Source organism: Oncorhynchus masou, chromosome 22 (genome assembly GCF_036934945.1).
Source record: "Oncorhynchus masou masou isolate Uvic2021 chromosome 22, UVic_Omas_1.1, whole genome shotgun sequence".
NCBI lineage: Eukaryota > Metazoa > Chordata > Actinopteri > Salmoniformes > Salmonidae > Oncorhynchus > Oncorhynchus masou.
This window is the reverse complement of record NC_088233.1, coordinates 35,618,324-35,639,516: the sequence shown is the minus strand read 5'-3', so window position 1 is coordinate 35,639,516 and position 21,193 is coordinate 35,618,324. Positions and strand designations below refer to the sequence as shown.

At 42.5% G+C, this 21,193-nt stretch overlaps 1 protein-coding gene across 2 annotated transcripts in view; it reads right to left on the bottom strand.

Annotated features, from left to right (window-relative positions):
- Positions 1-18,487, bottom strand: part of LOC135509397 (guanine nucleotide-binding protein G(o) subunit alpha) — a 147,606-nt gene extending 129,119 nt beyond the window's left edge. For both annotated transcript variants that reach the window (XM_064930026.1, XM_064930025.1), the window contains exons 1-2: positions 18,054-18,487; positions 17,831-17,873 (exon numbers count right to left, since the gene is read on the bottom strand). In XM_064930026.1, the coding sequence (XP_064786098.1) occupies positions 17,831-17,873; positions 18,054-18,171 (161 nt within the window). In that variant the 5' untranslated portion in view covers positions 18,172-18,487. The remainder of the gene's footprint in view (positions 1-17,830; positions 17,874-18,053) is intronic.
- Between the last annotated feature and the right edge of the window lie 2,706 nt (positions 18,488-21,193).

Genomic DNA, 21,193 nt, shown 5'->3' with positions numbered 1-21,193 from the left:
GATTAATTTCATCAATTTTAGAATAAGGCTGTAATGTAACAAAATGTGGAAAATGTGAAGGGGTCTGAATACTTTCCGAATACACTGTATGCCTAAGTTGTACTAGAGCTCCTGGCTACACATCTCACGTGACCTGCAGTTACTCAGGCAAGCACAAGAAAAACGTTTGTCCACATAATGAATGCTGATGATTATCATGCGTTATAATGCAGTGCAGATAGACGCAAGGGAACACTCTTCAAGTGAGCACAGATTAATATCTCACTGAAATCCAGTGAGACCATGAATGGCTCAACAGTTTAAGATTCCTTTGAAGCAGGACTTCTCCACCTTCTTCCATCTCAGACCTAATGACATTCCACCAAAAGCCAGGGACCCCACGACAGACCAAATTTTAACAGCAGCGCTAATTTGATAAATGCTGTAAACTGCTAGAGCTAGCTGCATTCATTGTTGGCCTGAAATGTGAACAAAGATTCTGTAACTGTGATCTTCACTGACCCATTGAAAACCCACCGAGGTCTCTTAGGGAAAAGGTTAAGAGGACGCAAGTGGCTGGAAAAATCCCATCCTGAACTCTCTCTAGGTCTGGTAGTCTGATGTGATGATGTGCGGTCCGATGTGATGTCAAATGTGTGTCTACACTGTGCTTAAGCAGTTCAAGCATGGCTATAATTAGACCACACGGTCTTTGCCCTGTGTTTTGCATGTCTCTCTCTCTCTCTATGCCAGTAGCTAATGCAAAGTGGATGCAAACCGGGCATGATATGGCAACACAAGGACAGCTATCTAGAGATACTGTATGTTACCATGAGCTTCAGTGTTCTGCAGCGCTGGGTGTCTGTCATTGAACCAGTAAACAAACCCATAAGAGAGCTCAGCCAATGTATGGCAGAGCATGGGACTGTTAGATGGCGACTGCGGTTATGAGACAAACACATAGGCTACATTCAATTTGTGACTTTCCGTTATGTAACACTTGAGTTCATTTGTCCATCCTGGAACCCCCCCCCCCCCCTCTCTGCAGTCTGAGCCCTAAATGAAACCTGTTCTGGAGGAAAGACAGACCTACGTGCCAGAGCGGATCAGCATCCTCCAACCCCCTACCCCCATCACTCCTAGCCTCACGGTGGGAAAATTACAGTAAGGGTCTGGGAATGGTGCAGCCGGGCCGGCTGGCCCTGGTTTGTTCTTGCTCCGGTCAGTCACCTCCAATCACGTCATCAGAGGTGGCTAGACTGGCACTCTTAACGTGATTAGCATCCCCACGCTAAGTGTGGAAGCAGCACCGAATGAGGAATAGAGAGACTACAGAGATACAGGGCCAAGAGAGCAGCCATAGAGAAAGTGAGAAACAGGAGAAAACAGAGAGAGAGGGAACAGAGAGTGAGAGAGCAGCCATAAAGAAAGACAGAAACAGGAGAAAACAGAGAGAGGGAACAGAGAGCGAGAGAGCAGCCATAGAGAAAGAGAGAAACAGGAGAAAACAGAGAGAGAGGGAACAGAAAGCGAGAGAGCAGCCATAGAGAAAGAGAGAAACAGGAGAAAACAGAGAGAGAGAGGGAACAGAAAGCGAGAGAGCAGCCATAGAGAAAGAGAGAAACAGGAGAAAACAGAGAGAGAGAGGGAACAGAGAGTGAATGAGAGCAGGGCGAGTGTATAATGAGTGTCTAGGAGAAAAGAGAGACTTTCTAGAGATGAGAAAGGACATAGCGCCTGAAACAGATAGAGTAGGCATGGGGGAGTTTCCAGAGCTTAGTGACAAGGATAAGCAGAAGCGGGGGAAGTTCAGTATAGACCAGACTGAGCGTACAGAACAGTGCTTCACAACCCAGCAGTGTGCCACGCTGCACCTTTTCTTTTCTATGTCAGCTCAGCTTAGCCAGCGATACCATATATAATGGCAAGATGGTCTCGTCTCTGCTCTAACAATGGGAGTCATTGTCCCAAAGGCGGGAAGGCAGGCGGTCTGCGTATTAAGCAGAATCGGTGTGTTCACGCGTGGACAGATTTTGACGGGACTGGACCCTCTCGTTTCGCCTCTTCCTCTCTGGCTTAGCTCAGTGAGTCAGTTTCATCTGAAGGCAGATACAGGGAGTGTCCCTTTCCTAGGCCATCAGGATGAGAACACACACAATACCATTTTATGGTCTTCATTTGTATTGTCCCTCCCACATTTCCCTATAGAAATTAGTCATTGAAGCAAATCAGCTCCTACTAAAGCATGCTGGTTGCACACTCCCACGTCTTCACACACAGTCTGCTCTCGACACTGTTCCAAAGCTTGTCATTTTGGCACTACATTGTAGCTCGATTTCAATTCACATTTGGGACTGTCCTGGGGACATTCTATAGAACATTCCACAGTTACATTATTTATACCCAAGAAAAGGGAACCATTTCCATTGTGTTCAATAAACTGATTCTTTAGCTAGACTTTCTATTAGGAAATAGGCAAACTAAGATTCATATTATTACGTGACCAATGTACAGATATGAATGTAGCTGTTATTCAGGCTCACAAATAGATGTAAAACACAACAACGGCTGTAGAACAAAACCTTAAAGTCTGCATATTCAATGAGATCTACAGTGAGTGTGTGTCAATACAGCCCAGTTCTATTGATTCTTCTGACAGCAGTAATTCAGTGGAGGCTCTGTGTCTTTGTTGTTCTCCTTTTATCACTGCCTCTGCATCAGAAAGCGCTAACAACAAAACACTGGCCTCTTCAGGTTACACCGGGAGGGAAGCTAGGGGTTGTTTAACCTACAACATGAACACAATCGCTTTTTCTGATATGAAGAGGAGACAGCTGGTTTAGAGGAAGAAGGTTTAAGTTGATGCGTGTTCTATACTAAGATGATGGGCACTATGGTATACCACTGTTCATTTTGGCACTCTGTTTTAGATTTAGTAGTTATTTAGTCTAGTTATGGTCAAAATGATGAAAACAGTGGGCCATTTCAGACAACTAAATAAAATTGTATTTTTAGTCATATTTTTGTTACATCACATTTGCATTGCCTCATTAACCTATAGTAAACATAAATCACTGACTTCCATGTGCACCAACATACATGGTTCATGCTGGTTCTATCAACATATTTTCCTGCATAACATCCGATCGCATAATTTTCCTCCCAACAACCAACTACAGATTAAAAATCACACCCCTTAGCAGGGCTCCAGCTTAACATTTCACCAGTGCCACCAACTTTTCCAGTGGCACCAGACCATGACTTGGTAGCACCCCCAAAAAAGATTTGCGGCGTCATGCAATAGGAAAACTGCTTTCTCATTCACCTTTTAAAGTATTACACAGTGCTTTTAACTGTGTAATAGACTGAGACATTTTGTGGAGCAACCTAATCCAGTGATTGTCATGAATTGTGAGTTAACAATAGGGTATTGTTGTTATATTTTACTGTTAAAAATAGGACTCCCGAAATGTCAGATTTTTTTTTGTTCAAAAGAGATGAATTTGCCTACATCTTTAAATAGATCGATATCATAGGCTAATTTTGGGGCTTATTCAACGTGAGGAAGTGAAACCTCAAAAGACATTAGCTAGCTCACTGACACAAAATATAATACCCAGTGCTAGTAGCCATGTATTAATCCACCAGCAAATATAATGTCCCTTTTGATTTTGCAGTTTTAGCCCTGCTACCCTATGCACACGCAATGGCTGATGTGCAATTGCGCATTTCGCGCACTTCAGATCTGAAAGCCATATCAAATATCTCGGTTGTAAAAAATAGTTGCTATTGAGCTCAAATGAAAAGTATACCCACAGAAAGCTGAGAACAACAGTAGTTGTTTCCAAAGGTACAGTGCCTTTGGAAAGTTTTTTGAACCCTTTGACTTTCTCCACGTCTTTACGTTACAGACTCGAAATTGAGCGCAAGTGGATCATGTTTCCATTCATCATCCTTGAGATATTTCTGCAACGGGATTAGAATCCACTTGTGGTAAATTCAATAGATTGGACATGATTTGGAAAGGTACAGACTTGTCTATATGAGGTCTAAGAAATTGTCCGTAGAGCTCCGATTGTGTCGAGGCACAGATCTGGGGAAGGGTACCAAAAAATATCTGCAGCATTGAAAGTCCTCAAGAACACAGTGGCCTCCATCACTCTTAAATAGAAGAGGCTTGTAACCACCAAGACTCTTCCTATAGCTGGCCGCCCAGCCAAACTGAGCAATCGGGGGAGAAGGGCCTTGGTCTTGGTAGGTGACCAAGATCCCGATGGTCACTGACAGAGCTCTAGAGTTCTTCTGTGGAGAGGAGGGAACCTTCCAGAAGGACAACCATCTCTGCAGCACTCCACCAATCAGGCCTTTATGGTAGAGTGGCCGGATGGAAATCACTCCTCAGTAAAAAACACATGACAGCCCGTTTGGAGTTTGCCAAAAGACACCTAAAGACTCTCAGACCTGAATGCCAAGCATCACGTCTGGAGAAAACCTGGCATCATCCCTACAGTGAAGCATGGTGGTGGCAGCATCAAGCTGTGGGGATTCTTTCAGCAGCAGGGACTGGGAGACTAGCCAGGATCGAGGAAAAGATGAATGGGGCAAAGTACAGAGAGATCCTTGATGAAAACCTGCTCCAGAGTCCTCAGGCAGAAATCGCTGCCAAAGGTGTTTCAGCAAAGTACTAAGTAAAAGGTCTGAATACTTATGTAAATGTCATATTTAAGTTTTTTTATTTTTCAAAATGTGCAAACATTTATAAAAACGTGTTTTTGCTTTGTTATTATGGGGTACTGTGTGTAGATTGACAAGGCAAAAAAACAATTTAATCAATTTTAGAATAAGGCTGTAATGTAACAGAATGTGGAAAAAGTCAAGGGGTCTGAATACTTTCCGAATGCACTGTATTTCCCGCAATTTGACTTTTTTCAATTGTATACAATCAGAAGCCTTTTTTCTCTCTCCCGGAGGGCACATACAGTGGCTCACTCATCACAGCAGCAGGTCCCAACAGAACAGACCCCAGCAAACAGGCCCAGGGGGTGGGCAGACTTTAATTACAGGAATCATGAGGTTTTTATAATGCACTTTACTGTTTGACCAAATCATGGTTGTAGCCACCCAAAAAATAGGACATTTTAAAACTTTTGAGTGAGGTGACCTTGTAATGAAATGTTCAGCTCGCACACAATCAATTACAAATTTAACTCACACAGCCAAGTCAAAGGGTCACAAAATGCCAGAAAATGGTTTCAGTCTGGAGCCCTGCTCCTTTGCATGCTGTAACTATATTGTAATCAAAGTAGTGGAATGATAGGTTGCAGAAAACAACTAACTAGCAGTAACTAGCAACTAACTAGCAGTAACTAGCAATCTGTTATCCTACCAACGCTTATATATTGGGATGATGCTCTTTCAGATGTCTCTTGAGGTAGGTAGTATTTTTCCCTGTCAACTAGTGGGTGCTAACGCTGTCTTCTCTTGTGCTAATGTTGCATTCAGTCTTTGTTGAATCTACACGATAAGTAAAATGAAATTGTCTGTAAAATGGATCGTCTGAGACCAGCCACTCGGACGGCTGATAAAACTCGGTTTACACAACAGAAAGAATTTCAGCACAAACTGTCAGAAACCGTCTCATCGTCATCACCAGAGTCTTGACCTGACTTTAGTTCAGCGTCGTAACCAACGTGAGTAAATGCTCACCTTCGATGGCCACTGTCACGCAGGAGAAGTGTCCTCTTCACGGATGAATTCTGGTTTCATCTCTACCGGACAGATGGCAGACAGAGTGTATGGCGTTGTGTGGGTGAGAAGTTTGCTGATGTCAACGTTGTGAACAGAGTGCCACATGGTGGCGGTGGTGGTGGTTATGGTATGGGCAGGCATAAGCTACGGACAACAAATACAATTGCATTTTATCGATGGCAATTTGAATGCACAGAGATACTGTAATGAGATCTTGAGGCTCATTGTTCATTCATCTGCCGCCATCACCTCATGTCTCACAATGATAATGCACAGACCCATGTCACAAGGATCTGTACACAATTCCTGGAAGCTGTAAATGTCCCAGTTCATCAATGGCCTGCATACTCACCAGAGATGTCACCCAATGAGCATGTTTGGGATGCTCAGAATCTACGTGTACGACCGTGTGTTCCAGTTCCTACCAATATCCAGCAACTTCGCACAGCCATTGAAGAGGAGTGGAATATTCCACAGGCAACAGCTTGATCAACTCTATGCGAAGGAGATGTGTCACATTGCATGAGGCAAATGGTGGTTACACCAGATATTGACTGGGTTTCTGATCCACGCCACTATCTTTTTTTAAAGGCATCTGTGACAAACAGATGCATATCTGTATTCCCAGTCGTGAAATCCATAGATTAGGGCCTAATTTATTTATTTAAGTTGACTGATTTCTTTACATGAACTGTAACTCATTAAAATCTTTGAAATTATTGCATGTTGCATTTATGTTTTTGTTCAGTGTAGTCATAGTTTTTTCTGGGTCTATTTAGTCAGTTATTGTCTCCTCAATTGCCACTGAAAAATATTTTTCACTATTTTAACACTGTGGTATACTGTGGATGTTCTAGGATGACAAAACATTGTCAGAGTCGAGATTATTTCACAGAAAACAATAATGTTTTATGAGTTTTGTCAGAGTTTAGAGTGATGAAAAGTAGCTAGCTAACAGCTATTTCACATCTCGTCATTAAGCAAGTTAACAAAAGTGGAGCCGTTGCTATGGATACTCACACACACGGAACGGAGGGGGCTGTGCGGGGGACAGATAGAGACTAGCAATTAATGGGTATACTAACTACGCGGGCCTTAAATTTGGCAGATGTAATTTGGGCCCCGGTATGGTAGGGCCTGAACGTCACAGGCATGGGTAGGGCTTGGCCTAAATTTCATGCCCGTGCTGGGCTTTAGTGTATGTGTGTATGAGAGGCTGGACCACAGATGGAGGTAAAGAGAACAATTGGGACTGTCTCACACAACAGAGACTGCTAATGAGCAGAACAGAGACCAGAGAACCATGGAGACTAATACAGACAGATAGGCTGAGGAAATGCTTGACAAACATCTAAAACCTCTCCTACTGCTTTCACTATCAAACTCAGTCATATTTTGAAAGGAGAATAGCGGGGATGAACATCACAGTCCAATCAAAGAGGAGGACACATAGTTCATGTGACTAATATAAGCAGAGTCATCAGACTGCTCTACCCTTAGAACTTCAACAATCATGTCAGTTATCCAGGTCTAATACCAACTTCAATTCCTTTCCTTTTCCTTTCCTTTATCCAATCATTTAATAAACTGCTAATACATCCAAATTTGATTTACAAAGCCCCTTACAGCGCTTTGCAAAAGTATTCACCCCCTTGGTATTTTTCCTATTTTGTTATTTAAATGGCTTTTATTTGGATTTAATGTAATGGACATACACAAAATATCCAAATTGGTGAAGGGAAATGAAAAACAAATACTTGTTTCAAAAAATTCTAAAAAATAAAAAACAGAAAAGTGGTGTGTGCATATGTATTCACCACCTTTGCTATGAAGGCCATAAATAAGATCTGGTGCAACCAATTACCTTCAGAAGTCACATAATAAAGTCCACCTGTGTGCAATCTAAGTGTCACATGATCTGTCACATGATCTCAGTATATATACACACCTGTTCTGAAAGGCCCCAGAGTCTGCAACACCACTAAGCAAGGGGCACCACCAAGCAAGCGGTACTATGAAGACCAAGGAGCTCTCCAAACAGGTCATGGACAAAGTTGTGGAGAAGTACAGATCAAGGTTGGGCTATAAAAAAATATCAGAAACTTTGAGCATCATTAAATCATTAAATATTCAAAGATGGAAAGAATAGCTCACCACAACAAACCTTACGGACCTGGCAAGGAGGGCATTAATCAGAGAGGCAACAAAGAGACCAAATATAACCCTGAAGGAGCTGCAAAGCTCCACAACGGAGTTTGGAAACCCTGAAGGAGCTGCAAAGCTCCACAGCGGAGAATGGAAACCCTGAAGGAGTTGCAAAGCTCCACAGCAGAGATTGGAGTATCTGTCCATAGGACCACTTTAAGCCATACACTCCATAGAGCTGGGCTTTACAAAAGAGTGGCCAGAAGACAATAAGCAAACATGTTTGTGTTTGCCAAAAGGCATGTGGGAGACTCCCCAAACATATGGAAGAAGGCACTCTGGTCAGATGAGACTAAAATTTAGCTTTTTGGCCATCAAGGAAAATGCTATGTCTGGCGCAAACCTAACACCTCTCATCCCCCCTGAGAACACCATCCCCACAGTGAAGCATTGTGGTGGCAGCATCATGCTGTGGGGATGTTTTTCATCAGCAGGGACTGGGAAACTGGTCAGAATTTAAGGAATGATGGATAACGCTAAATACAGGGAAATTCTTGAGGGAAAACCTGTTTCATTCTTCCACAGCTTTGAGACCGGGATGAAGGTCCATCTTCCAGCAGGACAATGGCCCTAAGCATACTGCTGAAGCAACACTCGAGTGGTTTAAGGGAAACATTTAAATGTCTTGGAATGGCCTAGTCAAAGCACAGACCTCAATCCAATTGAGAATCTGTGGTATGACTTAAAGATTGCTGTACACCAGCGGAACCCATCCAACTTGAAAGAGCTGGAGCAGTTTAGCCTTGAAGAACGGGCAAAAACCCTAGTGGCTAGATGTGCCAAGCTGATAGAGACATACCCCAAGAGACTTGCAGCTGTAATTGCTGCAAACGTTGTCTCTACAAAGCATTGACTTGGGGGGGGGTGAATAGTTATGTACGCTCAAGTTTCCTGTTTTTTTTGTCTTATTTCTTGTTTGTTACACAACATGCCTACCACTTTGAAGATGCAAAATATTTTTTATTGTGAAAATCAAATGATACAAACCCCCCAAAAAATCTATTTTAATTCCAGGTTGATGGGAAAAATGCCAAGGGGGTGAATACTTTCGCAAGCCACTGTATGTGCAAGTGAAAAAAAATCTAATCTCACACACGCACACAGTGTGGCACACACATCATCATGGCATGCTTACAAATACAAAACGCCACAGAGAGCCCTCGGCAGGGTTGGGGAGTAGCTGATTACACCAGGTTTCCATTCAACCATTTAATGCGGATTGGACAGATAACTAGTAACTGTAACGGATTACATTTACCCAACCCTGGCCCTAGTGGTCAGTTTACCACCTGGACCAACTCTGGACCCACTCTTCCCATACACATAAAATACACCGTCTTTATAAACAGATGGTCCAAACATTCCTCTCAGAGAGAGGAAAAAGAGATAGAGATGCCTGTTCACACATGGCCTACATCTCATCGACACACACACACACACACACACACACACACACACACCCCCAACCCCCCCTCGGTCTAATACACAGTGCACAATTTATTCCTCTGACCATTCCTTGATAGTAAAGTGTGGCCTAAGCATTAGGTAAAATAGTCCAGTCCAGTTGGAGTTAGTGTGACATGAGTTTAGTCACTTCCTCCTCACACTGCTAATGATGAGGCAGATGGGTATTGCTGCCTGGACAAAGGTCCAGTTAAGTAGCATAATCACATATCCTGAAAACCTTTACTGCATGCACTCTGCTTGGCAAATATTAGCACCCACCCCCACCCTCGCTCTCACCCTCTCGATCTCTGTTCACGTCTCTCTCTGACACACAGAAAACAAACAAACACAAAGAGAGACATGGTTTCACACCTTTTCGTGAATAGCGGTGTGAAAATCAAGCCCATGAACACTTAACACACTAGACGTTGTTCCTCTCAGGTCAGACAAACACACAGATTTATTCTCACACACGCCAACATTCCAGACATGCTTCCATTGCACCTGCAGCAACATATTATTCTGTATTGTAATCACTGCTGGCTAGCGATTTCACAGTCTTGCATTCTCATCCAATTAAATTCCTCATTAGCTGGGCTTTAAAACTAATGCTCCCCATTCCCCATTCATCTACGCTTCACTAGCAAAAAAAGCTCAGGGTAGCTGTTCTGAAGGTCCATGCCATCTCACCAATTCCCTAATTACCCTCTGGACACGCCCCCTCTGCTGCCAACTCACCAAACCTGAACTCACTCTGATAATCATCATTCCTCTCCCTTCCTCAGCTATAAATGCAGTTCATCTCCATTTCCAGGTGTTCAGTGTTTTTGGTGGCCTACGTGCCCGAGTGTAAGTAAGGAGCTGTCCATGTGTTAATAAGATTGCATAGTGCTGACTTCCTTGCCTGTATATATAGTGAACTCTGAAAGTACTGGGACAGTGACACATTTGTTGTTGTTTTGGCTCTGTACTCCAGCACTTTGGACTTGAAATGATACTATGAGGATAACATGGAGACTGTCAGCTTTAATTTGAGGATATTTCCATCCATATTAGGTGAACCATTTAGAAATTACAGCACTTTTTGTACAAAAGTATTAGGTAATTCACTTGTGTATTCAAGTAGTAAAAAGTATTTCGTCCCATATTCCTGGCATGCAATGACTATGTCATGCTTGTTTGACTACAAATTTGTTGGATGCATTTGCCTTCTGTTTCGGTGGTTTCAGATTATTTTGTGCCCAATAGAAATAAATAGTAAGTAACGTAGTGTCTGTTTTCTTGTAAATAAGAATAGAACATGTTTCTAAACACTTCTACATTAATGAGGATGCTACCACGATTACAGATAGTCCTGAAAGAATTGTGAATGACTGAGAAAGTTAGATGCACATATCACCCCCCCCCTCCCCACAAAAAAAAAAGATTAATCCCTGTTATTGTGAGAGGTTAGGTTATCATGTCTTGGGGTATGATATTTGTGCATCTGTCTTTCTCACTCATTATTCATGATTCATTCAGGTCTATCCGTAATCATGGTAGCATCCACATTCATGTAGACGTGCTTAGAAACTTATTCTATTCTTACCCTCAAATTAGACAGTTAACTCAGACAGTTAACTTTAACCTCCTAGTCATTGTATCACTTCAAATCCAAAGTGCTGGAGTACAGAGCCAAAACAACAAATGTCACTGTCCCAATACTTTTGGTGCTCACTGTAAATGTACATCGTGAATTAGACCACTTATATGCCTTAGAATACTTCCTTTGTCTGAATGTATGTGTACAAAACACCTCCCGAATGTTGAATTGTACCCTCTTTGCCCTCAGAACAGCCTCAATTAATCGGGGCATGGACACTACCATACCATGTTCAAAGCCACTTAAATATTTTGGCTTGCCCATTCACCCTCAATGGCACACATGCACAATCCATGTCTCAAGGCTTACAAATCCTTCTTAAACCTGTCTCCTCCGCTTCATCTACACTGAAGTGGATTTAACAAGTGACATCAATAAGGGATCATAGCTTTCACCTGGTAAGTCTGTCATGGAAAGAGTAGGTGTTCCTAATGTTTTGTACTCCTTGCACCTCTGTGTCCTTATACTGTGCCTTGTTAATAAATACCCTGAAGGTAATGAAGTTGTCTGTCGGCCCTGCATTAAAGACCAAAATTGGCTAAAGCAAATTGTGATAAATAAAGTATACCAGTTTCATTTAAGGACCAAAACATTGACAGCTGTGCCATACAGGTTGCAAAATAGTGGGGAGGAAAATGTCTGTGTACTTAATTCCATGGCATATACTTTATGAACTGATACACAAAACAATGCCAAATTCAAAACTTGAGTTTTATTTATTGTTATACAAAATTGTTGAAATCTATAGAATATTTGTGTGTGTGTGTATATATCACACACAAGTATGTGGACACCCCTTCAAATCAGTGGATATTTCAGCCACACCCGTTGCTGACAGGTGTATAAAATCGACCACACAGCCATGCAATCTCCATAGACAAACATTGGCAGTATAATGGCTTTAGTGAAGAGCTCAGTTACTTTCAACGTGGCAACATTATAGGATACCACCTTTCCAACAAGTCAGTTTGTTAAATTTCTGCCCTGCTAGAGCTGTCCCGGTCAACTGTAAGTGCCGTTATTGTGAAGTCAATGTATAGAAGCAACAACCGGCTCAGCCGTCAAGTGGTAGGTCACACAAGCTCACATAACGGGACCGCCAAGTACTGAAGCGTATAGCGTGTAAATATTCTGTCCTCTGTTGCAACACTCACTACCGCGTTCAAAACTGCCTCTGGAAGCAACGTCAGGAGAACACTAGGAGAACACTACCTGCCCCAATGCATAGTGCCAACTGTAAAGTTTGGTGAAGGAAGAATAATGGTCTGGGGCTGTTCTTCCATGGTTCAGGCTAGGCCCCTTAATTCCAGTGAAGGGAAATCTTAACACTACAGCATACAATGACATTCTAGACGATTCTGTGCTTCCAACTTTATGGCAAAAGTTTGGGGAAGGCCCTTCCCTGTTTCACCATGACAATACCCCCGTGCATAAAGTGAGGTCCATACAGAAATGGTTTGTCGCGATCAGAGCTGGTGCCAGAGAATTTAATGTTCATTTCTCTACCATAAGCCGCCTCAGACATCGTTTTAGAGAATTTGGTAGTATGTCCAACCGGCGTCACAACCGTAGACCACGTGTAACCATGCCAGCCCAGGACCTCCACATCCGGCTTCTTCGCCTGCAGGATCTTCTGAGACAAGCCAACTGGACAACTGATGAAATTGAGGAGTATTTATTTCTGTAATAAAGCACTTTTTGTGCAAAATAAGTTATTCTGATTGGCTGCGCCCCTGCATAGTCATGTGAAATCCATAGATTAGGGCCCAATGAATTTATTTAAATTGACCTATTTCCTTATGAACTGTAACTCAGAAATAGTTGAAATTATTGCGTGTGTGGATATCTATCATCTATATCTCTATCTCATTACAAAAGTATGTGAACACCTGCTTGTATAACACTCATTACAAAATCATGGGCATTAATATGGAGTTGGTTCCCCCCTTTGCTGCTATAACGGCCTCGACTCTTAAATCCCCTCCGTTTTATTGATGAACAACATACAATCACTGGAAAACAAAGGAACAAGCTCCGTTCAAGACTATCCTATCAACGGGGCCTGGAGAACTGTAATATTCTACATTTCTAGGAGTCGTGGCCAAACAAGGACATGGATTTTCTTTATGTACCGGCAGGATCGAACGGCAGCCTCGGGTAAGCTCAAGGGGATGGTGTCTTTGTTAACAGCTGGAGCACAATCCCTAATATTAAGACAGTCTTGAGGTTCTGCTCGCCTAACTTAGAATAAACTGTAGACTATATTATTTACAAAGAGTTTCCATCTAGATTTTTTGTAGCTTTACCACCACAAACCGATGCTCTAAGAGCACACTCAATGAGCTGTATAGCAGAGGAGGTTGGTGGCACTAAGACCACACTCAATGAGCTGTATGGCAGAGGAGGTTGGTGGCTCTAAGACCACACTCAATGAGCTGTATGGCAGAGGAGGTTGGTGGCACTAAGACCACACTCAATGAGCTGTATAGCAGAGGAGGTTGGTGGCACCTTAATTGGGGAGGACAGACTCGTGGTAATGGCTGGAGCGGAATCAGTGGAATGGTATCAAATACATTAATCACATGGTTTCCATGTGTTTGAAGCCATTCCATTAGCACCGTTCCAGGCTTTATTATGAGCCGTCCTGCCCTCAGAAGCCTCCATTGCTGTACAGGGCCATAAGCAAACAAGAAAATGATCATCGAGAGCCGGTGCTTCTAGTGACCGGGGATTTTAATGCAGGAAAAATGTAATTGGTCTTACCTTAATTCTACCAGCATGTCACCTGTACAATTAGAGGTGACAAAACTGTAGATCACCTTTACACCACACAAAAACACATACAAAGATCTCCCTCGCCCTCCATTTGACCATATCCTCCTGATTCCTGCTCACAAGCAAAAACTCAAACAGGAAGTACCAGCGATGCGCTCAATACAGAAGTGGTCCAATGAAGGGGATGCTAAGCTACAGGACTGTTTCACTAGCACAGACTGGAATATGTTCCAGAGATTCATCCGATGGTATTGAGGAGTTTACCACATCAGTCACCGGCTTCATTACTAAGTGCATCAACGATGTCTAACCAGAATACAAGGATTAGAGGCAACCTCAGCACTGAGTTTAAGGCTAGAGCTACTGCTTTCAAGGAGCGGGACACTAATCCGGACGCTTATAAGAAATCCTGCTAAGACATCTGACGAGCCATCAAACAGGCAAGGTGTCAATACAGGACTAAGATCGAATCCTACTTCGCTGGTTCTGCCACTCGTCCGATTTGGCAGGGCATAGAAAATTATCACGGATTACAAAGGGAAACCCAGTCATGAGCCTACCAGACAAGCCAAATGTCTTCTATGTTCGCCTCGAGACAAACAGCACAACCATGGATGAGAACCAGCTGTTCTGGACGACTGTGTGATCACGCTCTCCGTAGCCAATGTGAGTAAGACCTTTGAACAGGTTAACATTCAGACGTGTACTCGGAGCATGAGCCAACCAGCTGACAAGCGTCTTCACTGACATTTTCAACCTCTCCCTGACCCAGTCTGTAATACTTACGTTTCAAGTAGGAGGTTACTCCTACTTGAAACGTAGAGCATCAAGTTCCTCTGTATCCACATCACTAAGGATCTATCATGGTCCCCACAAAACAACACAGTTGTGAAGAGGGCACGACAACGCCTCTTCCCCCTTAGTAGTCTAGAAAAGATTTGTCCAGGGCCCTCAGATCCTCTATGTTCTACAGCTGCACCATTTGAGAGCATTTGACTGGCTGCATTACCGCTTGGAATGGCAACTGCTCGGCATTTGACTGCAAGGCGCTACAGAGTGTAGTGAGGCCCAGTACATCACTGGTGCACCCTGTCATCCAAGACCTAGATACCAGATGGTGTCAGAAGGTCCTAAAAATTGAGACTACAGTCACCCAAGACATAAACTGTTCTGTCTGCTACTGCATGGCAAGTGGTACCGATGCACCAAGTCTGGAACCAGCAGGACCCTGAACAGCTTCTACTCCCAAGTCATAAGAGTGATAAATAGTTAGTCCGGGTTGCTATTTGGTTAACTATTTCACTATCTGCATTGACCCTTTTTGCACAAATCTTTTTGGCTCATCACATACGCTGCTGCTACTGTTTTATCTATCCTGTTGCCTAGTCACTTTATTCCTCGACCTCGTACCCCTGCACATGTTATCGTTACTCAATGTTGGAAAGGGCCTGTAAGTAACCGTTTCACTGTTAGTCTACACCTGTTCTTTTACGAAGCATGTGACAAATATAATTGCATTTGGTTAGAGTAGTTACGAAATTGCTTTTAAAACCTTCCCTTATCATTTTTCACTCACTTTTGCATCAAATGCAATTTGGTTTCTTCTTCATAATGAAATGATGCTGCTCATGCCACCAATGTACCTATTTACAAAAAACATAATCTCAATCGAATCTGCCAAGGTGACAGCTCTCTTAGCAACACAATGGTGATGCGTGGGTCAGCTGTTTGTTCACCCGCACCCGCCTGTAATTGCTAATAACCCATCGGCAACCGCCCGGCTATGTAATGAAGTGAGAATCTGAGGCCCGCACCCGACTCTAACCTGCAAATATAGAAAAATACACTGTACGGTCAAGATGGTGGAACCATTTTTTGACAGGCCTTTATAGATGGGACTAAGTTTCTTCTTATTTCTGACGGTTTGTTTGTCAACTTGACTAGAATTAGATGCATGCAGCTTTTCTTCTGTCATTACTTGTTGCTCTAGAAGACCAAATAAACCCTTGCTCACCAGAATGTCATAGATCGATAGAATGAATGCTTCATCTAGTTGACATCGGTAAAGTTTTTCTCTGCTTCTCTGTAGTCATTTAGGGACCAGGGAGAAAATTAAATAACTCCACAAAAAGAAATGGGAAAATGTTCGGGTAAAATTTCCAATTTGACTGGTTTTAAGGAAATTATGAGCTGTTAAAATGACCCAACATGTTTTTGATAAGATTTCAGTTCGGCTTGGATCAATATTTTGTGTGATTTTAAAAATACTATCAGCTTTCAAGACGCTGAAAGAAAGAAATAATATTTCTCCACTCCTGTTCCCGAGTCAATTTACAGTTGGTCTATATTTTATTTTTTATTTTATTTTCATCTCTCCATATTACAGCTTTTCTCTAGTACTTTTTCTGCCAACATTCCCAAAAGCATTTGGCAATTGGTGTGTATTTGGCATGCAACAGTTAGGCCCTAAAGCTTGGGCTTAGGCTACGCACTAACAGCAGATACAAATAATGAAAGAAAAACCTAAATGTAGCCTACAGATATGAATTCAACAAGAATTAAACATTTTATTGATTTTTAATGCAATGCTTTCTCTTTATTCAACCCGCCCACCACCCACCCACCCTTCATCCACACGATATTGCATTACCCTAAACCTCCAGACCCGCTGAAATCACTACAACACGTCATTGAACATCCAGAGATGACCAAAGGTGTGAAATGCCACTCCGGGTTTTCCACCCTTGTTCAGAGAACTTGATCCCAATAACGGAAAGAGTCGAGAATGTCCGAAGGGAAACCATTGAGCACAGGCTGAGGGGCGCTGTCCACCACCCAAACCGGCTGAAATTATTCTGCAATAGGTACTTCGATTCAGGTGGTTAAAAAGTTAAAACTGAAAAGGTTGTGGTAGCTATTAGATGTTATTTAATCACAGACAACAATTACTCCGAAGGTGTCTGAAAATGGCAGTAGCAATCAATTGAAAATGTGCGGCGTTTCTTTATCAAATATCTGACAACCAGTCGCATTCCTGTCCCTTTCTTTATTATAGGTTGCGTAAACCATAATCAAAACTACGAATGTGCCAATGCCAGTGTAGGCATACACCAGCCTATTCAAGACAAGATTCATATACAAGTCTAGATGCATCCCCACAGCAAACTGAGACCAAGACACACACTATGCTGGTATGCAGTTGAAATAATGACAGCCATTAAAACATTAATCTGACTTCTTAATTAGATGAATGTCTGAAATTGCATAACGATTGGTTTGATTGATTAAAGGCATGTAATTCGGCAAAGAAAGGGTGTTGGCTTAAAGGCAGGCAAATAAAAATGGCCGTGATAAGTTCCCACCCAATTATTCGACCAGATATCCTACATGTGTGTAAGCTATTTGAGAACAATTTAATATCTTCATCAACTATATCGCTTGGGTTTACTTCACAGAATCAACTAATTTGGCATTGACACCAACCAAACGTTCAAACCAGCAGATATAGCCCACAAACGGTGTCCAGTTTTAAGGCTGTATTCTATACCCCAGTTACATATAGTAGCTATTACACGCTTATTTCTCTACACTTTATAAAGCAGCCCGCAAACCGCGAGATCAAATAATGAGGGCCAGGGGGCATAAATGTGCGATTAAACATGCCACAAAGATTAATTGAGAGAGGGATTCTCGAAACTGGTCAGTGCGCGGTTTATTGTAGACAGACAAGCTCTCGGTGAAAGCCAAAGTGCATTAGCTGTAGGCAAAACAGGTTCCGATTTCAGCACCATTTTTGTGAACAGCTCATCGATATGTTCCCGTAACCGCAACGGTTTAAGCCAATAAATTACACCGCCAGTAACTCTTCCCGCCAGTAAAGGTAATAATTACTTTAAAATATGGCGGACCAAATAAGCTTCTGTAGCCTATACTCTTCAATCACAAGCTATAGCCACTGTGTGTGTGTGTAGCCTCATGCGTAGCCTATCCATCACACACATTCAATGCAAAGAATTGCTAGACCGTGGCACTTACTTCATCTGTTTCACGATGGTACTTTTTCCTGACTCCCCAGCCCCTGGGGGGATGAAAAGAGACAAGGGGCTGTAAAGTACATAAATGCTGTAGTTTTCATTTATATTCCTATTCATAGTCAGATTAGAGTCTGGCTATGGAACCAGAAAGCGGGTGTGTGATTTTGACACTTCAGATTATGGACAAGAAGCCGAGGGCCACCCCTCCTCCTGAAGCATCTTACCAAGCAGGAGTAGTTTTACGTCTTTCGCGGCAGTGACTCCATCTTCTTTTAGATTTTTCTCGATAGCCTTGCTCCTGTCCAAAGCCGCTCTCTCCTCGGCGCTCAGTGTACATCCCATGACTACACAACCTCTGATCTTCTTGATATCCAAAGTAACGGTTGGCGAGGACCAAAATATACCAGCAATTACTTTCCCTCTTTCTTCCTTATCCCTCTCTAGGCTGGCTGACTCGGTCTCGTTCCACTCTCTCGCGCTCTGTCGGCGACTAGTTAAAGCATTTAAAAAAATCCCCCACGATAACGTTTGAAAAAAGCACTGGTCTTCGTATATTGCCCTCACACGGTCTGTTTTTTCGGTGTTGTTGTGCTTGGTCCGCGGGCTGGGAAACTCTACTGGGCGGCGGCGACGGCTGCGAGCGCTCGCATCGTTTAGCTTGCTCAATGTAGGGGGGAGCGCGCTTGGCTCCGCACTCAGACAATCTCGCTGACGTCAGGACCAATCAGCGCAGGATACATGCTCGAGCCACTGTCCTGGTGGCAGAGTACGGTTTTGCACTGCCTGTTTGACGGTCTCAAGTCATTTTTATTTTATTTATTATACAGGGGTTAACTTTTCGGACAGGGATTTCTGTAACAGAGCAGGTAGCTTTCCAGTTGTGTCAGATTTCCTCTGATATGCAAAGGAAGCAAAACAGATTGTCTGTCTGGGTTAGGTGTGATCTTATTAAATCATAATTGGCTTGTAATTAACTTATTATGCAAATAGCACACTGTTCATCTAATTACGGGTCGTCAGGTAGCTTAATGGTTCAGAGCATGTGGCCAGTAGCCAAAAGGTCACTGGTTCGAATCCCCTAGGCAAAAAGTCAATGTGCCCTTGCACAAGGCACTTAACTCTAATTGCTCATGTTAGTAGCCCTGGTTAAGAACGAGCATCTGTTAAATGAGTACATGTAAATGGCTGGAGTACATCATTAGCATCTGATGAAACCGGTATTTAGTTTTGAAACACCAGCAGGTATTTTTCATAGATTTTGAATTCATTCATGATTTATTTGTTGTGACAATTAAGTTATTTTACAATACCATTTAATGTAGGTCAAATGAAATGTATTATTCAATACAATAGATTTAAATTCATTATTCAGCAGTGCACATGAGGCCAGTTACCTGGCTGTGCCGTGTGCCATAACCAGCCTCTGAACACACACATTTGATTTGGTGACTTGTCACTTGCTATTTGGACAGTCAGTATTCCAAAACGGATTTGAAAAACAAAACTGATTTGAACATTGAGGCCTGCAGTATGAACAAGGCTTAAGAGCTTTGGACACCTGGATTGTACAATATTTGCCCATTTATTCTTAAAATTCTTCAAGCTCAGTCAAGTTGACAATATTCAAGCCTGCCATAGATTTTCACGCCAATTTAAGTCAGAACTGTAAATAGGCACTCAGGAACATTCAATGTCATCTTGGTAAGCAACTGCAGTGAATATTTGGCCTTGTATTTAAGATAATTGTCCTGCTGAAAGGTGCATTTGTCTCCTAGTGTTTGTTGGAAAGCAGACTGAACCAAGTTCTCCTCTAGTTTGTCACCTGTGCTTAGCTCTATTCCATGTATTTTTATCCAAAAAAAACTCCCTAATCCTTGCCGATGACAAGCATACCCATAACATGATACAGCCACCACTATGCTTGAAAATACAGTGCCTTCAGAAAGTATTCAGACCCCTTCACTTTTTCCACATTTTGTTGCATTACAGCCTTATTGTAAAATGGATTAAATACAAATATCCTCAGCAATCTACACACAATACCCCACAATGACAAAGCTAAAAAGTTTTTTAGAAACTTTAGCAAATGTATTACAATTTTTAAAAAGATACCTTATTTACATACGTATTCAGACCCTTTGCTATGAGACCTGAAATTGAGCTCAGGAGCATCCTGTTTCCATTGATCATCCTTGAGATGTTTCTACAACTTGATTGGAGTCCACCTGTGGTAAATTCAATTGATTGGACATGATTTGGAAAGGCACACAACCATATAAGGACCCAAAGTTGAATGTGCATGTCAGAGAAAAAGCCAAGCCATAAGGTCAAAGGAATTGTCCGTAGAGCTCAGAGACAGGATTGTGTCGAAAAATGTCTGCAGCATTGAAGTTACCCAAGAACACAGTGGCCTCCGTCATTCTTAAATGGAAGAAGTTTAGAACCACCAAGACTCTTCCTAGAGCTGGCCACCCAGCCAAACTGAGCAACCGGGGGAGAAGGGCCTTGGTCAGGAAGGTGACCAAGAACCCAATAGTCACTCTGACAGAGCTCCAGAGTTCCTCTGTGGAGATGGGAGAACCTTCCAGATGGACAATCTGCAGTAAAGATGAACGGAGCAAGGTACAGAGAGATCCTGTGGAAACCTGCTCCAGAGCTCTCAGCACCTCTGACTGGGGCGAAGGTTCACCTTCCAACAGGACTAGGACCCAAAGCACAGAGCCAAGGCAATGTAGGAGTGGCTTCGGGACAAGTCTCTGAATGCCCTTGAGTAGCCCAGCCAGAGCCCGGGCTTGAACCCGATCAAATATCTCTGGAGAGACATGAAAATAGCTGTGCAGCAACGCTCCCCATCCAACCTGACAGAGCTTAAGAGGATCTGCAGAGAAGAATAGGTGAAACTCCGCAAATACAGGTGTGCCAACCTTGTAGCGTCATACCTAAGAAGACTCGAGGCTGTAGTCACTGCCAAAGGTGCTGCAACAAAGTACTGAGTAAAGGGTCTGAATACTTATGTAAATGTGACATTTCAGTATTTTTCAATGTATAATAATTTTTGCAAACATTTAAAAAAAAACGGTTTTTGCTTTGTCAATATGGGGTATTGTGTGTAGATTGCTGGATTTTTTTGTTTCAATATTACTTTAGACCTTTATTACAAACAGGATGCATGTTTTGGAATATTTTTATTCTGTACAGGCTTCCTTCTTTTTACTCTGTCATTTATGTTATTATTGTTACATCCTTAGTTACAGTAGCTCCTATCACAGCCGTTAAACTCTGTAACTGGCCTCATGGTGAAATCCTTGAGCGGTTTCCTTCCTCACCGGCAACTGTTATCAAGGGTGCCTGTATCGTTGTTGTG